This window comes from Haplochromis burtoni, unplaced genomic scaffold (assembly GCF_018398535.1).
Source record: "Haplochromis burtoni strain Fernald_Lab_line unplaced genomic scaffold, NCSU_Asbu1 Contig_315, whole genome shotgun sequence".
Lineage (NCBI taxonomy): Eukaryota > Metazoa > Chordata > Actinopteri > Cichliformes > Cichlidae > Haplochromis > Haplochromis burtoni.
Window position 1 is genome coordinate 167,749 of NW_024582676.1, and position 24,221 is coordinate 191,969.

At 40.0% G+C, this 24,221-nt stretch overlaps 2 protein-coding genes across 3 annotated transcripts in view; one reads left to right on the forward strand and one right to left on the reverse strand.

The window, feature by feature from the left end:
- The window catches only part of LOC102295220 (gamma-secretase activating protein), a 63,051-nt gene that overhangs the window by 14,034 nt on the left and 24,796 nt on the right, over positions 1-24,221 (reverse strand). For both annotated transcript variants that reach the window (XM_042228274.1, XM_042228275.1), the window contains 5 exons: positions 23,896-23,991; positions 17,417-17,487; positions 17,093-17,187; positions 16,427-16,546; positions 5,278-5,339 (listed from right to left, as the gene is read on the reverse strand). In XM_042228274.1, coding sequence (XP_042084208.1) covers positions 5,278-5,339; positions 16,427-16,546; positions 17,093-17,187; positions 17,417-17,487; positions 23,896-23,991 — 444 coding nt within the window. The remainder of the gene's footprint in view (positions 1-5,277; positions 5,340-16,426; positions 16,547-17,092; positions 17,188-17,416; positions 17,488-23,895; positions 23,992-24,221) is intronic.
- Positions 10,753-16,473, forward strand: LOC102289566 (delta-type opioid receptor). Its single transcript, XM_005941580.2, has 2 exons — positions 10,753-11,248; positions 13,726-16,473. Exons 1-2 carry the CDS (start codon positions 10,853-10,855, stop codon positions 14,266-14,268), a joined length of 939 nt encoding a protein of 312 aa, XP_005941642.1. The 5' UTR covers positions 10,753-10,852; the 3' UTR covers positions 14,269-16,473.

The window sequence follows — 24,221 nt, forward strand, 5'->3', positions numbered from 1 at the left end:
CAGGGGTCCGTTCTTCGTACCTCGCTAAGTAAGTTAGCTGGATTTGATTGTTGACGATTTCGCGTGATCCTGGATCGTTCGGTTCCCCGAAGCTCATCCGGGACTTGCTGTCATAGCAACAGATCCGTAAGCGTAAACCTGCTCGGGAGCAGGCTTACTTTATGTAAACAGGATTAGATCGCGGCCACTCAGGTATGTCCGCTTCATTTATACGAAAGCAACAGCGATATTTTACCACTGTTTTTCCATAAATAAATATTATCAATGTAACTAAAGATAATGCAGTATTTGATTCTTTTATTGATTCCATACAGATACATACAGGTCATTTCCTAAAAAAAGGGAAATGTACTATTAATCATTCTATTTCATGTATTTGATTATTTCAGATGTAATTCATATTTTAGAGTAGTAATAGTAAATTACTTCGTGTAATCAAGATGAGAGACCACGGCTATAAAAGCGAAGGTGGATTTGGGAAGCCTGTCGCAGCCATGTCCTGTCCGTATACGCGAGCAGCCCATTGCGGAAGGTGCAAGATTGATAAGGAGAGTTTTCAGAATTCAGCGTATATTGCGGGATAGACAGGATCCTTTAGCTCAGCGCGACAGTGTGCTCATAGAGAGATATCGATTTTCCCGTGAGGGTATTATTTACTTAACCAACTTGTTGACGAGGGGGTGCAGGACCACCACCTGTCTTTTTTTGCTCTGCCCTTTTCTTGGTTGCTGTTATAAACAAACAAACAGATTATTTCAGGGTCTCTTTTCAAGAGACTAAAAGCAATATAAGTGATAAATATTACCATTCTGTAGAATATTCTTATATTTCACTTTTACTTGTTCCCATGTTCTAGTGGGTCCTGTTGTGGCTCTAATGTGAAAGAGGATATAATGTAATATAATATAATAAATTTACCCTACCGCCTACTGGTGTTGGCCAGAGGGGCCGATGGCGCGATATGGCAGCCTCGCTTCTGTCAGTCTGCCCCAGGGCAGCTGTGGCTACAACCGTAGCTTGCCTCCACCAGTGTGTGAATGTGAGAGTGAATGAATAGTGGCATTGTAAAGCGCTTTGGGTGCCTTGAAAAGCGCTATATAAATCCAATCCATTATTATTATTATTATTAAATTACTTACGAGTTTAATTTGTCAGCAACTTTCTGCCAGCCCTCTCTCCTTGCTTTTGCAGCCTTTGCAGTGTTCCCTTGCGTTTTAATTAAACTCTGAAACTCCTGAAATCCCTCAATCAAGAGTTCTTGCTCTGCTGCCGAAAAATACTGAGCGCGCTCCTTCGACATTTTCGCCGACCAATCAAAGGGTTGCCGATCAATGTTTCTACTATCGATGCGTAGCCCCTGTTAAGCCACCCAGTGATCTCACATTACTTCATCCAGCTATACTAATCGTCAACAACAGGTGTGTTCGGAGAACCGGAATAGCGAGCTCAAAGTTAGCGCGATGATTTGATCTTGGATGTGTCATTTGATCTTGGATGTAGTAAGCGAGGTACGAAGAACGGCTCAGCGCGGCAACCGCACAGCAACAACAACAACACACAGGGCGCCCTCTGACCCCGGAAGGACACACCGTCGCAGCGAGAGGCGTCACCCGTCACTATGGCAACATAAACAAAACATAACTGTACAAACAGAACCCCGAACAGCCCTGACCCGCTACATAGCCCCCACCTAAGGGGTCAGTCGTCCCCGACGACCCCATTACCCCACACAAAGTCCTGCAAATGTCCAGGTGCCTTCTTTTGGCGCACCGGCCGGTCACGACCGGCGGGGGAAAAGTCACTCGGGTCAGAACATGGGGTGCCACCATCATCCCACTTCTGACACCAATGTGGCGAGCTCAGACAAGGAGGAGACGGAGGTGTCGTTTGGTCTTGCTTCCCGTGAGCTAGCCAGGGAGCACAGCCGTTTATTGACATCTGCAGAAGAACACTGCCGCTAGCTAACTGCTCAGCGCGGCAACAGCACAGCAACAACAACAACAACACACACGGGCGCCCTCTGACCCCGGAAGGACACACCGTCGCAGCGAGAGGGCGTCACCCGTCACTATGGCAACATAAACAAAACATAACTGTACAAACAGAACCCCGATGAGCTACAATATATCCTGCTGCACATACTCAGTCATCCCGTTTCAGCTTGCTGCGGAGATTTCACTTGTCATGTTTGCATAGTACTAACGATTGAATAAGACGATGTCAGAGGAATTGGTGCGCAAATTATCATCACTCACCAGATCAGTTTGCGCGATTCAAAGTGAAAGCAAAAAACAAGCGCAAATTCAAACGCGATTTCAATATGTCACATATTGACAGTGGCTCACCGATGCCAATGACATAATTACCCAGCTACATTTCCGAAAGAATGCAAAAGCATTGACATATATTTTTCCTTCCTACGATAGCCCGACGGGCAGGGCAGAGATAGATTTTGGTAGCCCGACTGGAAAAATCGCTAGCCCCGGGACGTCGGGCTAGCGATTTTGCGAGCCCTGTATCTGATTGAGGAATCACTCATCTTTGGAAAAGAGAGTTTATTACAGAGAAATGGCTCTTTCCAAAATAAAAGCTATACTATCCGCTTCTTCTGGGCTATATTCTCAGCAGCATATTAAACATATCAGGTCCCCATAAGGAGAATCATGTGTACGCTTCTAATGTCGGGTGTTTGTTGCCTGTTTCTGTCCACTTTCTTTCAGGATGATGTCTGTAAAGCAGCAATTGTTTTCATAGTATAATCTCGTTGAAATGACGTTAACGCCACAACACGGCAAATCTCCGTTAACGAGCTACCGCGGATCGCCCGTGCATGGGGCTAGGACGGCCAACACGTTAACGAGCTAACTGCGCTAACACACTAGCTCCCACCCATGTAATTGAGCATTGCGTGGCACATCCAACATACTGTTTTACTTTAGTCCATGACGCGCTTACCTTCAGGGTCATACGTCACATGAAAACCAAAATAGTTCCAAACGCCAGATCTGAATGAGGGTGGGGGAGGTTCAATTTGCCATGTTGCAAGGAGAGCTTAACTTCTGTCTCGCTAGCTTGCCCTGCGCTCAGTGAATCTGCGTTCGACTACTCCGCCTAGGCTGCACTGTCGAGCGCAGATCCACTGAGCGCTCAACACAGACAGCATCGTCAGAAGGAAAGTTGATAAAATAAATTAAAAATTTATTTTGTATTGTTCGATACATATGCGTACCGAACCGAAAGCACTGTATCGAACGGTTCAATATCGATACGAGTATCGTTGCACCCCTAGCTCTTATGCATAACTTGGTTGCAAACATTGGCTAATTGAATTACTTCCCTTCCTATTGGCTTGAAGCGATCTGGCCTTTCTCCTCTGACCTCTGGCGTCAAAAAGGCACCTCTCACAAAGAGAAATGCTGATCACTGGAGATGTTCTCTTTTCTGGACTATTTTCTGTAAATATATAGTTGTGCTGGAAAATCAAAGTAGATGAGCATTTTCTGCAGGATTTTTGTGGCTCGAGAGATATGGCTGAGTTGTCTGTCAGTCTGAAGGTTGGTGGCTTGATCACCACATCCTCCAGCCTGCATGTCAAAGTATCCTTGTGTAAGATACCGAACCCCAGGTTGCCCCGATACATTCATCTGAGTAAGAATGTGAGATTGAATGTTACAGAAGGCACTTAGGCACAGAATAAAGCACTTTATGAATGTGGGTGTTTGACTGGGGGAGTGAGGCTTGTAGTAAAAAGGTGAGTGAGTAGTAAAAAAAGGCTTTGAATGCTCAGTTAGAGTAAAAAAGCTGCATCTAAGCACTAATCCATTTACCATTTTTCTGAAATACCCTGAAATACAGCCCACCTGACACCAACAGCCACTTTCAAAGTCACTTAAATCACCTTTCTGTTCAGTTTGAACTTCAGCAGCTTGTCTTTCATTTCTACAAGCCTAAACGCTTTGAGTTGCTGCCATGTGAAATTTGCTTTAACAAGCATTTGAATCAGTGTACCTAACAACATGGCCAGGGAGCATATTAAAAAAAAAAAGTAAAAAGGTCATGAGGGAGGAAATTAGCAGCAGAGCAAAAACATCGCTGTACCAGGCTGTAAACATGTTAATTTCTGGTGTTAACAAGGGAGCCTATTTGGACTGACTCATTTTTGGAGCCAACCTCAGGAGGCTATTTCAGTAACCGCAAGTTGGCTTAATTTTTTTTTGTCTCGGAACCTCTCTGACACGTGGCATTAGGTGAGACGTGTCGCCACATTTAATCTTGATTTATGCAGCAACAATTTTATCAATTAATTTTAGTTAGCCAGGCCACAATTACATCTGGCAGCTGGAGCATTTCATTAAAAATTAATTCTTGCAATGAGTTTCTGTGGCATATCCTGTTTTAGTTTAGTCCCACCACAATAACTGTAGTAAGCATTTATAATATTCCTGCATGAATTGACAAAAGAGCTGGTTCAACTGCATTCTGATCCCTGGTGTTCCTCATACAGTGAAAATATTGCTTATAAACATTTAATGGAAATCCTTGGGGGTGGGGGGGGGTCAAGCACACACAGGATGGGAATCATGAGAGGTGTTGGGCTTAGTCAAGGTGAAATCTCCTACATCTCCTGTTTTCTAACTCAGTGTGTGTGCTGTACCTGCTAAATCTCTTCTGCCCGCCAAAACCCAACCAGCAAAAGTGTAGCAGGCAGGAAACAGAACAGAGAAGCTAAACACTGAACATTCCTGTGTTCACAGTGCAGATGTAATGCACACACACACATGCACAAACACACCCGCAGCTACAAAAGAAATATACTGTACCCACACAGGAACACGTGGAAGTTACACAAGAGCTAGGACATAAACAGACACAGACTCAGTAGACAGCTATGTATGGAAACCCACTCCCCAACCCTCTGCGCTCACATGCGCCTTCACTCTCGTACCAGCTGGTTACACAAATGCTCTGTGATTGGCTTGAGGGGGGCTTGAGGGAGATGAGACCTAAAATAACTTCAAAATCCTAATTGGACCGGAATGGGAAGTTTGGGTAGAGAACCATTCGAGAAAAGATGACAACTCCCCTCCACCGCCACCCCACTAATAAAAGTGATGAGAATAGCCTGTGCATTGTTATATTCTTTTACTCCTTGCTCCTTCCAGGCTGTAGTTTTGCTCTAAATTCCTAGTTTGCAGACTTCGAGTTGTTACATTTGTTTGAATGTACTGTTTTAGGAATTAAGACACTGGAAAAAAGCCTTTGCAGAGATGCACATACCTCAGGAAGTCTCTTAAGGATGCTGAATTTCAGCCTCTCATTGGCATCACTGTTGTCCAAATCTAAACACACAGAGGAAACAGAGAGATGACATGTTGCTAATTAGTCTACTGAAGACAAACCCCAAATGCTAGAAAAAAATACCGCAACACCTCACTTGAAATAAATGCAAATATCACCATCAAGATTTCCACAATCCTCAGCACTCAGTCTAGACGGCATGTAAAACTCTTGTTAATGCTCCTTCAAGTGCCGCATTTATTACAGGAGATTAAAACGAATAGAAAATATAAATAAATAGTCAAATATCTTGATGCATGCTCAATCATCCAGGTAAGGAAATCTAAAATAGCTCATTCTGTTCATCTGGATGTAGCGTTTTCAGCGGGAGAAACGTTTCGTCAATCATCTATGTGACTTTTTTAGTCTCAGTTGAATCCAGCTTTTCCCAACCTTATAAACAGTAATGAAATCTAATAGGGGACAATTAAAATTTGATGTTTACCGTAAACCTATGCATCAAGATCACTATCAATGGTCCTTGATCAGTGGTTGATCAGTCGATATGACAATTTGCATATTAATGATGAAGAAACTGACCTCACAGCCCATTCTTTGTCAGTGGTGCTAGTTTCAGTTATTATGCAAATATACTGTTAAGGGTTGGGGAAACCTGGATTCAGCTGAGACTGAAGAAGTCACTTGGATGAGAGATGAAATGTTTCTCCCACTGAAAACGCTACATCCAGGTGAATAGAATTAACCTTTTGGGTAATAGTAAAATATATTTTACTTATATTTTACTTTGAAACAAGCAGAAAAAGCTTCACACGTGAGTACTAATTACTAATTTAATTCTTAGAACCACTTACGACAGCAGTTTCAGCACAGATATAACTCCACACATTCCAAGCAGCAAAGCAATATTAATTCCTAATAAAGTTAACGATACTTAAATAAATAAAACAGCCAATGTGAAAATATGCAAACGTGTGGCTAAAATCAGATTATTATTAATGTGCATTAAACCTTATTATAGTAGCTGTTATAAAGGAGCTGCGGAAGCACTTAGACTTGCACTTTGGTGCAATCAGTCTTTGACTGAAGGTTCTGCTGTTGATAACCTCCAGGGCATGAGGCAGGTGTGTAGGGTTGATCATAACTTATTTCAGCTTCTGGAGCATTTTTCTCTCCACCACCTGCTGGACTGTCTCAAGTCCAGCAGGATCCAATTATTTCACACATTGCTCTTAAATGGCACGCAGAGGTGGAACTACAGAGCTCTGCACTGCACCTAGAGAGTGCAGTACCATGCCAAAGCTTTCATAGGGCTGAAGTTGGTGGGTGGTCAGCCCACCATTTATGGTTTGAGCTAAAAACCACTGGATGTACTACCACTAACTTTTATATAGTTAAGTGGCAAATTAAGATGGTAAAACCTGCTTAACAGCAGGATTTTAGCATTGCCATTCTGAACACAGCATTCTAATCTTACAATGTTGTATATCTAGAACATATATACAGTATATTGACTGGATGGTGTGGAATAAGAGAAATATTTTACTGCTACTCATACTCATCATTATCACCATTGCATTAATTAACTTTGCATTAAGTCATTACCATTACATTAATCAAATTAATCATCATTTCAGTAAAACATTTATTGAAGCTGTTGGCATTACATTAACCTTTTTATTACAGGTACAGCTAAGATCATTTTACACACATTGCATTTTGTGCTTATTAAAGAGTCAATTAATTGGAGGTTGTAAGCTTTGTTTGGCGCGATGTCCAGACAATCTATTGTGTAAGTGACTTGGAGCTATAGAAGGTTAAAACTGCATACACGCTTACAAAACACATATAATACATATAATCTAGAAACAGGCTTGAGTGAAGGCCTGAATGTATCCGGCTTCTTGTTGCATCTGAGTTTGCTTAGTAACAGGTGACAGAAGATGGGCCAAAAAGGAGGACCAGTCCCTGGGAAACGTCAGAGCCTGAATCCATCGCCATATTTGGAGAAGATGCTAGAGAGGGGAACTTCAGTGTCTGCATTTATCTCTTAAAATTGCTCATTGTCTATAAAACATGCAAATGATGTTCTTAAAATACAAATTATGTTCTTGTACAACGCGAGAAGGGGCGTTAACCAACCCTGACATTATAAAAGCAATCTGAAGTGTATTTTTGGGTGGAGAGCTACATCTGATGTTTTGCAGTGTACATCTTCCCACGCGTGTGTTCAATAAACTCATCTGTTTGATTGCATCCTTCTGGGCCTCTGATATTTTGTTTTGGTTCTCAACATCGCGAATCGGGACAATGGGGAGAACTTTCAGTAAAAATATACTAAGAACATGACGCAGAGCCAATTACACCAACTTTGAATACATTCAGACTGTTTGAAATATTTCATCTTCAGATATTTTACCTTGGAGTACACATTGACAATAAACTGGACTGGGCTAAAAACACCACAGCACTTTACAGGAAGGGCCAGAGTCGTCTCTATTTTTTGAGGCGACTGAGGTCCTTCAACATCTGCCAGAAAATGCTGAGGATTTTCTATGAGTCTGTTGTGGCCAGTGCGATCCTCTATGCTGTTGCATGCTGGGGGAGCAGGCTGAGGGTCGCAGATGCCAACAGACTTAATAAACTAATCCGTAAGGCCAGTAATGTTGTGGGGATGGAGCTGGACTCCCTCAAGGTGGTGTCGGAGAGGCGGATGCTGTCCAAGATAAAGACAATGTTGGATAACACCTCCCACCCACTCCATGACATGCTGGTCAGTCACAGGAGCACGTTCAGTGAGAGACTGAGATTACCGAAAAGCACCACTGAACGACACAGGAAATCTTTCCTGCCTGTGGCCATCTCCCTGTACAACGCATCCACTTAACACACTGGTTACTGCTACAACTACACATGTTTCTTTTCCAGCTATTTATTTATGAGTGACTTATGTATGTATGTATAAGTATATATATGTATATATTGTACTATTCTTAGTTAGCGTATTGTCTGTCTTGTCTTAATGTTGGTTTATGTTGGTTTATAATGGAGCACTGTAACAAAAAATAATTTCCCCCAGGGATCAATAAAGTATTCTGATTCTGATTCTGATTTTTGGGTCTGTTTTGGAGGATTAAACGAAAAAACACAAACAAACATAGATCACCCACTTTTGAGAGTGAGTTGTTGTACTCGCAATGCAAAGCACAAACTACGTTTTCCGTTCACAGCACTGTGAGAGGTTACAGTAACCTGTGGGAACATACAGAAAACCAGAAGTACTGAAACTTTAAAAAGTCATCTTGTTTCTGTTTGCAAAGGTTAGCTGGCAGTGACAGTTCAGTAAAGTGAAGTGAAAGTCAGTTTTAAGAACATCTAAAGGTATTTTGAGGCACTAGTTGTGTCAGTTCCTTTTACTATAAAGCTGTTATGTCATGTTGATTTTTGTATTATACATACATACATACATACTTTTATAGTTTTTATACAGTGCATTGGTGCGTATAAACATGGTGAAGACGCTTCAAGATCATAGGAAGGCACTTGTTACATCTAAGGTATCCAGAAGAGCATCTCTGAATGCACAGCAGCAGTAGACCGCACACCATGTGAAACTCTTGTCAGCAAGGAATAAGAAACTGAGGCTACTGTTTGCATAGGCTCACCAAGATGGGACAAAGAAGATTAAAACAGAAACACCATTTGGTCTGATCAGTCTCGATTTCTGCTGCAACATTCAGACTATATAAAAATTAACAGTATTAACAGTTCAGGCTGCTGCCGGTGGTGTAAAGTTGGTGTAAAGGTGTGGCGGATATTTTACTTCGAACTCTTTGGGTTCCTTTGTACTCATAGTGAATCATTTAAACACCACAGTCTACCTGATTATTGTTGCTGACCATGTCCATCTTTTTTGACAATATATTTTGATGGCTGCTTCCAGCACGATAATGCAACATGCCACAAAGCTCAAGCTCTTAAACCAGTTCCTTTAACATAAAAATGAGTTCACTGTACATAAATGGTGTACCTAGTTAAGTATATATATATTAAATGCTAAAAATGCTGTGATGATTGCAATGTAGTGCATACTGTGTACAATTAGTATTATGGATTTGGGACATATCCATAAGTCCTGGTGAGTTGCTAGTTTAACTGCTAGGCAAAGTATTTCACAAATGTATTTTATCTGCATGAAAGCTGGTCCGCATGTACATCTGTTTATCACTGTATGAACGTTTTCTAGGTTTCTGGGGTAATTCAGAAAGTAGTTTAGAGCAGCTGTGATCTGTGGTGACAGTGGTTTTCAAAATGGCAAATATAATCAGTTGCTTTACTGACTGAAAAGACAAGCTTTTTATATCTGTTAAAGAGAAGTAAAAATGTGTAGTATTTACAGTAAAGCAGTTGGGTATTAGATAAAAGTAAATAAACACAGAAGCTTCCTTTCACAGATATGGATTAAACCTAATCCTAGAATAAATACTTCTTTTTCTACACTTAATCCATGGCTCGCAAAACACCTGCAGAAATCTACAGCCACATTAAAAACTCTGAGAAGTTGTGTTGTGCTAAATGCTATTGTCAACACACGGACAAGCAGTCTTTTTTTTTTTTTTTTAAAAAAGGCAAACTTTTGTTCCTTAAAACTAATACACTGTATAAAATGTAAATTATGTCATCATTCCCACCTTCATTGTCACCTTCAAATACTCCTCGTCACTGGGGTTTCTACTCAGGAGTGTCTTTCAAAGGACATTTATGGATGCTTGTGGATTTAAAAAGGTCTCTAATTAATTTCAATCTGAATGAATTTGCAACAGACAGATTCAGCCTGTGTGCAGGCTGTCTGGCATATGTCTCTAATAGATTTCTTCCCAGGATCTGCAGGTGATTGTAGTGCAGTAACAATTCTGACCCACATGGGAGACCCACACTAGAAGAAATAACCCTAAAAGTTTGGTAAAAATATAAACATAAGGCCTTGTTGAATAATGTACTCTGGGCAGACAAATCAAAGATAGAACTGATAGAAAACACACAGGGGAAGATTTTCAGGAGGATAAACTTACACCAACTGAAATGTATGGAGGTGGTGGTGCTATGTTTTGGGTCTCTTTGCTTCCTCTGGGAGTGGACTGTGAATGAGCTATGAATTCTGCATTAGATCAAATATTTTTCAAGAGTGATATGCAAAAATAAAAAACTTTCCTTTTTACATAATTTGTGGTTATATTGCTTCTTGTCACTAGAAATTGCTAAAGGACACTGACTTGTGACTGGCACATCCTTCGACTGTCTTCTTATGTACATGCAGCTTAACTTTAAATATCCCTTGTGAAGTATTATACATAAACAAAAGAAGAAAAATAAGAAAAAAAGCTCTTGTTTACATGTGATTTTTTCCCCCTTAAATATACCTCAAGACCACAAACCACTAGGGTGTGTGCAAAACAGCATGTAGGTCACACACCTGAGCTGGATACAACATGGGCTATACCTCTTTCAGATCTAATTAAGTCTCACTGTTGCTATATCTTTCTCTTTCAACTTCACAATGAATACCGAAGACCATTCCAACACCTCCTCCATCCTCTTCTTTTTACCTACATTCCACAACTGCTTCTTTTCAGAATCGTGCCTCGATCCTTGGTACATTGCTGCTGGTGTGGTTATTCTATTAAGCTCCATACTCGGCATCTTGGCAAACATCAGTGTGACAGGGAAACTCATTCAGAATTTGCGCGGTTCCTCCATGTCGCAGCACCTCATCTTCAACCTAGCACTGTCGGACCTCCTCTGTCTGCTCATCCTGGTGGTCGGCAGCATCGTTTTCTGGACCGGGCTACATTTAAACCATTCAATCTGTCAACTTCTCGTTTATCTCTTATTTTTCTGCAACACCACCAACTTAAACATTCCGGTGCTGATAAGCATCCAGAGGTACTACCAGGTATGTATTTATCAGTCCTTTAAATATGTTGTCATTTTTTCTGAAAATAAGATCACAAGTAGGACTTTTGTTTGAGTCAATTAAGAGTGTTTCTTACCTTGGGAAATAAAAAACAGATGTACAGTACTGTCTATAAGTACTGTCTAAAAGAGCCACCGCACATTTGTTTATATTTTCCTTCCAATGAGCCAGACTTTCCTAAAGTTTTTAATGTGGTCTTAATCAATTGTTTAAGGCTTTCTGAAGGTCTTTCAAAGTTTTTCTTTGGACATTGGCAGCTTTTCATTTACTTTCAGTCCATTTTGGGATTGTTTTGTTTTTTTGTTTTTTTAAATTTAGCCTCTTAACACTGATCTTTGAATCATTCAAGCATATAAAGGTTACAGGGATGAACCAGTGCTGTGTCTACACATCACAAAAAACTGAGCAAATAACCAGTTTTTATCTTTGGGTACTTTGTTACAAGCACAATCACAAAAATGCATCATTTATTCCCATTCCTCTAGTTGAATCTATAAAAAAATACCAACAATATCACAGTTTGACAGGCATAAAATAGTAATATTGCACCAACAATGTGATTCCTAAGATTTGTTAGATGAAATCTATATAAACTGAAAAAGTGGAGCACAAAAGTGAAAGTGCTAAAAACTATCATCTACAGATGATATTTGAAAGTCATGTCCTTAAGATATAGGGGGGGGAAATCCAGCAAAGACCTGACACAGGACCTGAGAGATGCATCTGGCCCTTTAGTTGATTTATTCACTGAAACCTCATCAGAAATGGTCTCAGGTGGCTGTCAAGAAATCATTCTTAAGGAAGGGAAACAGGGAGAAAAGCCTGAGGTATGCCAAATTACACAAGGACTGGGCTGAAAATCAGTGGCCACATGTCCAACCTTGGAATATTTTTGTTCAAATCATCCTCAGTATATTCAGAAGAAGAGGTCAAAATGGAGGTACAACACTGAGTGTCTACAGCAGCTGTAAAACGCAGTGGATCCCTTATCCCCTGGTTTGGAGATGGATTTTTTTCAAAATTGGTGGACTGAAAAATACAAAAAAAGATACCAGCAGACTTTGATCCATCATGAAATACCATCTGGAAAGAGTCTGATTGGCAGCAGGTTCATTTTTCAGTACGACAACAATCCCACACCCACTGCCAATGTAGTAAATGCAAACCTGTATAGAAAACTGCGCAATGGAACACTATCAGTCATGGATTGGCCTCCAGAGCCCAGACATTAGCATTTTTGAAACAGTGTGGGATCATGTTGACAGAGAAAAGAACAAAAGGCAGCCAACATCCAAAGAAGAGCTTTGAATGTCCTTCAAGAATCCTGGAGAACTATTTCTGGAAGACTACTTAAAGAAATTACAAGAAAAATTTCCTATGAGTATTCAGACTTTCAAGCTCATTAGATTTGTAGAGCGTTTTCCATTGTTCACATACATTAACCAATTATTCTTTAAAAAAAAAAAAAGGAAAGAAAAGAGAAAGGTAGCCAAATAAAAACAGTAAAAGAAACAAATGAAAATCTACTTTGGCATTCTTACGCCAAGCCAAGCCCTTCCTTTGGCTCACATACGCATAAAATTATTTCCAAAGTGAAGCATTTGTCATGCTTCCTACATGACAGAGTCAATAATATTTATTCTTCCAGTTCCACTACTGTAAATGGAAGAAAGAATAATCTTAATCTCCTCCTGGTTCCAATATACTGTACATACATTCCAATAAAAACCCCATTGAGACGAGATAAACTTTACAAGAGAGAATAATCCCTGCCGCTCAGTAATGTACCTCACTGGTCCCACCGGCATTTTAACCAGATATGGTCTGTAACAAATAAGCCAGCAAGACAAAGCTAAACGAGAAAGCCAAAAGACTCCCCAGTGGGGCGCAGGAAAGCTGAAGGAAAGGCGAAGGGGAAGAGCCGTATTGCATGAGGTGAACATCATATTCTGAATACACAAACACTGATATCGCTAAATGCATCTTATAGTCCCCTGAGGATACTATTATAACCCAATTTCCATTCATAAACCCACTTTAAAATCGTAGGAGCTTGTCTTCGTATCATTATTAACTTTTCTTTCTTTCTTACTTGTTTGTCCATGCGCACAATGCAAACAGAAACTTCTAATATTTAATCCAGCACAGTATTGATGATGCCAATTTGATAAAATGTATATAAATGTAAAAAGAAAAAGGTACAAGCTTAACAAATAGAACAATACCCTTTAAAATATGCCACTGCAGGCAAGATTTAAATAACAGTGACTATAATTCTTATTGGTGTGGGGATTAAAACCACTGATCACATAAAGGTAATATTTAATATTACACCAATTCTTCTAGAGAATGAAATCCAGATTGAATGGGTGGGTGTGGGCTCAATACCCACGAACACATCAGTGAATGAAAAATGCAGCAAACTTTAATCTAAAAATGTCCTTTTCATTTGCCAGGTTCTGCACCGTGAGAAGTGGATCGAAGTGACCCCGACACAGCAGAAGATTTTTTTGTCCTCTGTGTGGCTACTCGGAGCCCTGCTTGGTATATTTTTCCTAAGTGAGGTGAAAATTAAGAAGTGGACGGATAAGGGCTCCTGCGAGAATCTCAGCTTCTCACCGGTACAAGAATGTATCTACATCACATTCACAGTTATCAGCCATGTCGTCTCATTGACCTGCTACTCACTACTTGTTAGAGGGATCAACCGAATTCAAATCTTTGATAAGAAAAAGCTGAGGATTACCAAGTTATTTCTTCACATCATCGCTGGTTCCCTGGTATTTGCTGTCATTGCTCTGATGTTTCGCACAGCGTATGTGACTGTGCGTCTCGCAGCACCGGAAAAACTGCTTTACATCAGCAAAATGTTCATATTTATGGAATGTTTTTACTTTTTCAAGCACTCTCTGAACCCATTACTGTATTACTTTGCCTCTCTACATGAAAGCACCGATAAGGAAATCTGCTTCTTCATGTCTCTTGATGACAGCTCCTAATATGTTCTCCCATATTTTTGGCCTCCTCATTCTAATGTGGCCTGATAGCCATGAAAACTGATGGAAAAATATGGATCCTTTGTATGGACAAAAGAATTTGGATCTTTTTTACTGGACTGTGTGACTAAATGACTAAATGTATCAAGTTAAATACTAAAGTGACTGATTAGCTCATTTTCCTGTGGTATGATTATTCTGCCTTCACATTTTATCACCTATTAGGCTGGAGCCTAAATCCAGGTTACACCCTGGACAGGTCGCCAGTCTATCGCAGCGCTAACACATAGAGACAGACAACCATTCACATTCATATTCATACCTACAGCCAATTTAAAACCCAGTTAAGTTAACTCATCTGAACTGTTGGAGGAAGCACGGAGAAAAAACACGCAACTACAGAGAAACAAGCTAGCCAGTGGATTCAAACCCAGGACCTTTTTGCTGCAAGGCAACTGGACTGCCACCATCCTGCTCTACAGTTTATTACATAATATTCATTATATTATGCATGGCCAAAACACTGTACCACATCCAAAACTAATAGATAGATCTGTTATTTTGGTTCTTTAAATCTCAAACTTTGTTTGCTTCACTGAAAGAATGGGCACATAAAAAAATAAAACGATCTAATAAGGAGATCTATTTGGAGATGAGACTTATTGTGTTTTGAGCAAATAAAATCAGACTTTTAATGTTTATGGTGCATTTATGTGCTGTTTAATGAATGCGAAATATGGTTCTGACTCCAAACACGTCACGCGAACCCTCTCTAACTGAGTGAGCAACTTAGAAAGACTGTAAAATGTTTTGTTTGGTTGATAATCAACTTTTAATTTTGATTGGTACAGAATTTTGGACCAGTTTTTATTTTCTAACGCAGCTTTGGGTTGTAACTGTTAGCCGCACTAGGCACAGACAAGTTATTTTTAACAGCAGCAAGTAGAGCAGCAATATTTATTTATCACAGGCTCTAAATAGCTAACAGCATGTTGTTTAAAATACAAAACATCTTTGTAGTGTTAATGTAGTTTTATGACACGGGAAACTTCCTGACTTCAAATCTCATAATCCCATATTTTATTTACAATAGAACATTAAAACATGTTGAACGATTATTTAACAAAAGTCTGTATTTATCTGGGAACTGAGGAGATCAGCTGCTGGAATTTTGGGAGAATATTTTTCATTTCATAATGCTCCAGATGTTTTCAGTGGGTGAAAGGTCTGGACAGCAGCCAGGCCAGCTCAGCGCCCTGACTCTTCTACTACTAAGCTATGCTGTTGTAATAAATGCAGCATGAGGCTTAGCGTTGTATTGCTGAAACGTGCAAGGCTTTCACTAAAATAAATGTTGTCTGGATGGGAGCATATGTTGCTCTGCATTTGTGGATGGCACTGTGACAGCAAAAGTTCTTTTTGGGGGGATGTGTTGCTGCCATCAGATTCTAAATGAGCTAATATTTGTCATGCAGTAGTAAAACGTTCTAGTTTAAATACTTTCTGTGATTCACTGTGAACAAAATGTGGTTTCATGAGGTTTGTAAATCATTGCATTCTGTCTTTATTTGCATTTTACACAGCGATGATGACAACCTGAGAAGAATGAAAAGTTACATTTATAGTGTTAGTCTGCAGCTTAGCGTGTTAACATTAGCACTAAATGCAAACTGCACTTAAGGCTAAATCAAATGCATTAACTACACTGAATAGTCACTTTATTAGGTACAGCTTGCTAGGAGCAGGTTTGACCTCTTTGTTCTGATGGTGGATCTAATTCTAACGACTGCGAGTTCAGCAAATTCACTGTTATGCTCAAGAAACCAGTTTGAGATGATTCAAGCTTTGTGACATGGAATGATATCCTGGTGGAAGAAGATGGATGCACTGTGGTCATAAAGGGATGGGCATGGTCAGCAACTATATTCAGGTAGGTTGGGCATTTAAATGAGGCTCAGTTGGTACTAACTGTGCCAAGAAAATATCTTTACACTGTAATCAGCAGCCTGAACTGTTCATACACGCTGGATGGGTCAGTTCAAAGTTTGCTCATTCTCCTCTGACCTCAAAGAAGGATATCTGTATATCTTCTCTTTTTTACGAAATCAGTGCAAAATTAGAAACTTTTGAGCACTTAATACAAAAGCGAGCATCCGCCTACCCGTCATGAGGCGAGACACAAAGGTCTCGGTGAGCTGCAGGAAACCGTGGTCAATGTACTGCAGAAAGGTGTGATGAGGGAGGCAGCGCACAGCAAACACGGCAAACAAGGTGTGATAGCCTGGAGAAACACAAAGGAGGCATCTGCTTTTTATGTTCCTAAATTCTCCTGCAGGCTTTTTAGCCCGTTTTCATGTTTACCAGTTTTATTTGTTCAGTCTTTGTATTGTATTGTAAAAAGCCTGACATAAAACAAATGGAACAAAGCATTCAGCTGACTGCTCAGCTTCAGAGGAGTGCATTTCTTACTTTTATTTACCAAAGGGATACACGCTCAGTATGCCTGCTGCGTTACACTTTCACTTCATTTAGACACATTTAAACCTCCAGCCTCAGTGTTAAGGGTGTGTTGACGTCTCGCATTCATCATCATCTCCCCCCCCCCCATCCCTTACAGTTTATGATCCCAGCACAGAAAGCCTTCGCTGGTGCTTAGGCTCCAGAAAATTTGTCCAAATGATTAAAATGCATTCACACTTTCTTACTCATGTCTGCATATTGTTAAATGTTTGGTTACATTAGCGCAGAGGAAAAACACACACATTGTTACGCCGGCTGAGGCAGAGGCAGACCGGATTATAACAGCTAGTTTAAAAGTGTGTGATACCGGGTGGGAGGGGCAGGCAGAGACTCCGGGTGGATTCCAGGATCCGAAGCATGAAGTGAAAGACGGACCACTCGGCCGGACTGCCCTGCTGCGTCCTGGAACGCGCGCACGCACGCACACACACACACACACACACACACACACAATTCAGATAAGAACATTACATAAGGTGAGTACACATGTGATGAGAGGTTAACACAAATACACACATGTGGGCACACACGTGACGGGGAATGATGGTGCACACATACCTCGAGATGACTGCACACCTTTAGTCTGCACTTTATATTACATTAGTTGGAAACATGACTGATTTGTACTCACAAGCACAAAACACGAGGGCCGAGTTTGTACTTCAGCCAGACTGACTCCAGCACGTGTCTGATGAGCTCCAACTAAACACACAAACACACACAGACAGAGACACACCTTAGCGTTTGAGCCGCATATGCTCGATTAGATTCAAATTAAATGAAACTCCAATGATTTGTGAGCCTGTAAACTTTTGCGCAAAGCAGGGCGTTTTATCTGAAAACGTTTCGACATGTTTTTCTGCTGTGGCGACAGTGATGTTCGCTTCATGGAAATTTACACTTGTCCTATGATCAGTTTCCTCACTTCTCCCTTTTTTTTCCTACTTCCCATTTTCATCTCGAGTAAACAAGTGCAACCCCAGTGCACCAGGATGTGAACACGTTTCACACTCGCCCATATTATTTCGCCACACGATTGGGATCATACGAACGCACTCGACCCGTCCTCAACGTGTCGGCCCGTACTGAAAGATTCATGGGCTTTTTTCCACAGGTGATCACTCTTCCACTTGTACAATAACAGGAAAAACGATCTGCCTCGTCCATATCCTGGACACCAGTTGGAAACCTTCCGCCAGCTGCTCCAAATGCCAGCAGCCAACATCCTCCATTCACCTCGGGGTGGGAATTAGCTGCACTTATGTAACAGACGAACCCAAAAGTCAAAAAGGTGTTCAGGATAAACATAATAATAAGCTCCTCTGGGCTTTTCCCCCCCACTTCTTGACGATGCTTTATTAAGTTTTAAATTATGTTAAACTTACCCCTGCACCGTCTGTGCTAAATAACACCATAAATCCCCCCAAACTCTGTATCTTTAAAAGCCATGAAAAAATATGAACCCCCGCTAAGGGTGATAACAATTTTAAATGGAAACTATGACAAAGGAAAGCTATTATTTTTATATTATTAGTTTTTTTTCTAGTTTCCATAGTGGATTTAAAGGTTTTGAATGAATTCTGATTTAACTTTGCAGGGTGGTAGAGTAAGGTCATTTTAACAAGCCATTAAAATTTGGCAAGGTCCTCAAGATCAACCTAATGATTTATTGGTTGAAAATCGACAAAAAGCCTTACAAATGTGGTGTGTATTGTCAACATATACAGTGGGGCAAAAAAGTATTTCGTCAGCCACCGATTGTGCAAGTTCCCCCACCTAAAATGATGACAGAGGTCAGTAATTTGCACCAGAGGTACACTTCAACTGTGAGAGACAGAATGTGAAAAAAAAATCCATGAATCCACATGGTAGGATTTGTAAAGAATTTATTCGTAAATCAGGTGGAAAATAAGTATTTGGTCAATAACAAAAATACAACTCAATACTTTGTAACATAACCTTTGTTGGCAATAACAGAGGTCAAACGTTTACTATAGGTCTTTACCAGGTTTGCACACACAGTAGCTGGTATTTTGGCCCATTCCTCCATGCAGATCTTCTCGAGAGCAGTGATGTTTTGGGGCTGTCGCCGAGCAACACGGACTTTCAACTCCCGCCACAGATTTTCTATGGGGTTGAGGTCTGGAGACTGGCTAGGCCACTCCAGGACTTTCAAATGCTTCTTACGGAGCCACTCCTTTGTTGCCCGGGCGGTGTGTTTTGGATCATTGTCATGTTGGAAGACCCAGCCTCGTTTCATCTTCAAAGTTCTCACTGATGGAAGGAGGTTTTGGCTCAAAATCTCACGATACATGGCCCCATTCATTCTGTCCTTAACACGGATCAGTCGTCCTGTCCCCTTGGCAGAAAAACAGCCCCATAGCATGATGTTTCCACCCCCATGCTTCACAGTAGGTATGGTGTTCTTGGGATGCAACTCAGTATTCTTCTTCCTCCAAACACGACGAGTTGAGTTTATACCAAAAAGTTCTACTTTGGTTTCATCTGACCACATGACATTCTCCCAATCCTCTGCTGTATCATCCATGTGCTCTCTGGCAAACTTCAGACGGGCCTGGACATGCACTGGCTTCAGCAGCGGAACACGTCTGGCACTGCGGGATTTGATTCCCTGCCGTTGTAGTGTGTTACTGATGGTGACCTTTGTTACTTTGGTCCCAGCTCTCTGCAGGTCATTCACCAGGTCCCCCCGTGTGGTTCTGGGATCTTTGCTCACCGTTCTCATGATCATTTTGACCCCACGGGATGAGATCTTGCGTGGAGCCCCAGATCGAGGGAGATTATCAGTGGTCTTGTATGTCTTCCATTTTCTGATGATTGCTCCCACAGTTGATTTTTTCACACCAAGCTGCTTGCCTATTGTAGATTCACTCTTCCCAGTCTGGTGCAGGTCTACAATACTTTTCCTGGTGTCCTTCGAAAGCTCTTTGGTCTTGGCCATGGCGGAGTTTGGAGTCTGACTGTTTGAGGCTGTGGACAGGTGTCTTTTATACAGATGATGAGTTCAAACAGGTGCCATTCATACAGGTAACGAGTGGGGGACAGAAAAGCTTCTTACAGAAGACGTTACAGGTCTGTGAGAGCCAGAGATTTTCCTTGTTTGAGGTGACCAAATACTTATTTTCCACCCTGATTTACGAATAAATTCTTTACAAATCCTACCATGTGGATTCATGGATTTTTTTTTCACATTCTGTCTCTCACAGTTGAAGTGTACCTCTGGTGCAAATTACTGACCTCTGTCATCATTTTAAGTGGGGGAACTTGCACAATCGGTGGCTGACTAAATACTTTTTTGCCCCACTGTATCTATACAGATTTAAAATAATAACTCACATTTGACCTCTAACATTTCCTTCAAAAGACTGATGTGAAGGCCAAAATGGTAATATTACTATATACAGCTATATAAAACTGTGTCTTACTGCCATTGTTTGTATTAACAACATATGCACATAAAAGGAACAATATATGGGGATTCTAACGTTACTTTTGACCTCTGACCTCTTCTTCAAGGTCAAATAAACCTTCAGAAAATGTCTTTTATCTTTAAAACTGTTCTTAAAAATTCTACTGCCTTTGTTTGTAGGGGCAACATTTTGGAAACCATACTGCTGTATAAAGATTCTAAATATCACATTATAGTTTGCATCCAAATATCAGGTCATAATTGACCTTTGACCTCACTTTTACGTTTTGCATCTGCCTTTCTTTCATGCTGCCTAGTCAGTTAGAAATTATCTGATAAGCTACAGTTATTCATGTCCATGTTATTTATGAATCGATACCTATGATCTACTCCTACATAATGTTTGTGTAATTAAAGTAAACATCTGTCATGCTACCCTTATTAAAGATCATTTAAAAAGAACAAAGAAAAAAATGAACATATAAAAATACAATATTATCTGCTTTAAAGTAAATACTGCTCAGAGAGTGAGCTGCTTTGGTGGAGGGCTGAGTTCTCAGAGTGCTTCTTGTTTGGGGATTTATTTCTTTATTATCTTTAATTTCTTTTAAATCCTTTTTCCTCTCCGTTTCTTTTTGAATTTTCTTAAAGCCCATTTTGTCAGCACTGTAAGCACAAATTAGGAAAGGAATGCCCCAAAAGACCATTGCATTCATCACGCATTTCAAAGTATTTTTCTCCAAAAATTAGAAACTATACTCGGTTGTCAACCTTTCAAACAAAACAAATTCCTAGAAGCTCAAGCAGCTCCTTGCTGATGCAGGAGCAGCGTCTTTGTGGAGAAAACGGTCAAACAAAAGGCAATCAAGTGATTTAAAGGCACACACACAAACACAGTTATCCCTCTGCGGCCTTCTGCTCCAATTTATAAAGTCGCCAATTTGTCTTAATGAACCTCGGCCCAGACAGGAAGCTGGATTTACCCGTGTAGGTCTCCTGTTAGCAAAAAGTTTAGTAACCTTGGGTAGAGAGCAACTTTTCTACTGCATAGTAAGTATATTCCAGCCTATTAGTTGCAATACTTTTTTTTTTTAGCAATTCATATTCGGCTATTAGTGTGGTTGTTCTTTGCCTTGACATTGGCTGTGTTATAAAAAGGAATGCATCTCCGTTGTCTGTGGCAACGGGGACAGGAAATAAATAACTATGACAATAATGTACTGCCGAGCTGTAATCTATCATAACAGAAGTTCCCCAGCTCTTAAAAGCTGTAATCTTTTTCACCGCCAACTTTTCCCCTGTGTCAATGTAACCATTAGTCTCAATAAGCACCAACAAGAAGGGGAGATGTTCTGTTTTGTAGTACCACCCTGAGTTTTTCAAGCATGAGTCAGCTTGATGTGAGTCAGTTAGTGAGCTTAAAGTCAAATGTCCCCCCCCCCGTTTCTCATAGGTGTTTGAGCATCTTTTAAATGAGTCCGTCATCCAAATGTTCACTTTCACACAACCAAAGAAAAGAAATTATTATTTAAAAAAATCATTTTCATTCCAAAGGCGCAGGTTAAAGCTCAGGAGCCCACCATACCAAGCTGAGCCATCGACAGATCCTACTGTGAGCAGATGAACAGAGAGGATTTCTTCTTTTATTTCTTTTTTTTTTTTTATACTCTGTTATTTACAATTCCACAATGTAATGTCCCAAAACATAATGCATCCTGCTTTCAATTCACTTCCCACCTTACCCTTGGCCTGATTTAACACTGTTGTGTTGATGTATGCCGTATGTCTGCTTTCAAGGGGCTCCTAACTGTGAAGGGACTCACCCACCAGGAATACTAAAAACTGACTTTACAGAGCCAAGAACCTCTATTTGATACTGAACACAGGTTGAGAAAGTCTTTCCACTTGGATGTGCAGATCCTATCTGCACAAGCTGTACATTTTAATGAAAATTTTATTTGTGCTTTGTGTAGCAAGTCTCAATAAAAATGGGGAAAACTCTTCTAAACAACGATTTTATTCACAGTAAAACATAAAAACACATCAAATGGTTAAATTGAATATATACTCCATTATAAGAAAAAATACTGGGCTTCGTATAGTAAGTAATTTAGTTATTTTTACTGTCTTTTTGTATTTTGTGCATTTAACTGCTGAAAATACTTATTAAATATATTTGGGGTTATAAAATAAAATGTTATGTTCTAATTATTTTTCCCATTTCTACTCTAATAGCGCTCACTTTGACAAGCTCATTTTTTCTATCGTGATCCCAGCTGCTGTGAAGGCTTACCCAGGCAATGCAATTATCCAGCAGCTACCCCGGCAGGTTTGCTCAGTGCTCACAGTGACGACTTCATCATGGATAAATTCCCCAGTAATACTGATTATTGCCATTATGTCAAAAGAAGTTGTTCATGCCATTTCAGAAGTATCAGTTATATTTAAGTATTTTTTTTCCTGGTTGCAAAGAAAAAGACCATGGGAACTTCGTGTTATGCCAAACTTTAGAGATTTTACTGAATTTACCTTTTTCCCCCCAGAATACCAGGAGAGTGATCACTGGAGTTTAGTAATAATGAATAAAAAAAGAATACATAATAAATAAATAGTGATTTTTTTGTTTGTTTGTTTGTTTTCAATGCCGTGACATTTTCAAAATAAAAGCCTCAAGTTATTTATTTGCTGCTTAGAAGGTGTTTTAGAAGAAGCATTACAAAATTAACACATCCTGCAAAAATCTGATTTTCAAAATAAAATATCTGACTTTCAGTTGATATCAGTTTATCAGCATGCCTTATGGTTGCCAAACAAAAGTATAATAGTATGCTTTTTTAATAATAAAAGACTACTATTTAAATTGGGCTTTCTTAAATGTTAGAAGTACCTACTATTCTATATTTACTAGTACTATACTTGCTACAACTTTTTTGAATCTGGTACTTTTTCTAATGAAATCAATGGACAGATGTATTTTGCTGATATGTCACATTTAAAAATGACAAATGTGACTACTGATCTGCAAAATAAATGATGGCTTTCTAGTAAAGTGGCTTTTTTAGTAGCTTTACTTCCCTGAACTATATTTCTAACACTAGAAGCATTTCAGCTACTTCCAGTGGGAAGTAAATGGTATTTTGTAAAGCTAGTTCAAAGCAGTTTTTCCATCAGTGCCTGTTGAGCGCTGATCTCTTGACACGGTTCAATGTCTTTATAAACACACATCAGACACAATAGACAGTCCCATCAGTTGTTTCATGTAACTCCAAAAATCAACAGGTGTCTGCAGCGCACAAAGAAACACCAGAGAAAAAATTTAGTCACCCCCCCCCCTGTTTTTTAGAGTGGATTTATGGATTTAGCAAGGGGGTCTTTAGAGAGAAGTGATGGCTGCTGAGAGGACTGTAAGTGCGACCTGACAGCTTCTAGAGGGGTTTTCTAAAATGGATAGTCAAATATTTAGTTATAGTGAAAATTCTCTGACTTATACACTGTGTAATCTTTGCTGGGAGTGTGACGATACATCCCCCAAAAAAAGGACAAAAGTGAAAAATCTTTTAAAAAAAAATAGATCCAAAAGGATATACAGAGCTCCTAGACCTCTCTCTCTCTCTCTCTCTCTCTCTCTCTCACACACACACACACACACGCACACACACACAAACACAATGTGTACTAACCAGTTTGGCTACATAGTTGACAACCAGCGAGTCAATCTTTTTCTTCCCCAGTCGAGGAAGGTGTCTGCTGAGGTGTTCTCGAAGCTTGTCAACTGTCTGGGATGCAAAAAAAAATACACAAATTAACTTCTGTGCATGTATGTGTGTGAGTGTGTGTGAGTGTGTGTGAGTGCCGTCAAGCGAAAGTTGGTGTGTTTTAAGCATACTTTGCAGTGCACTCAGCAGGGTCAAAATGAGTTCACCTCGAAAGCTTCCCTCAAATATGTTATGAAATTGATTTAAGCATGGAAAGGAAAGGAAAGGAAAGGAAAGGAAAGGAAAGGAAA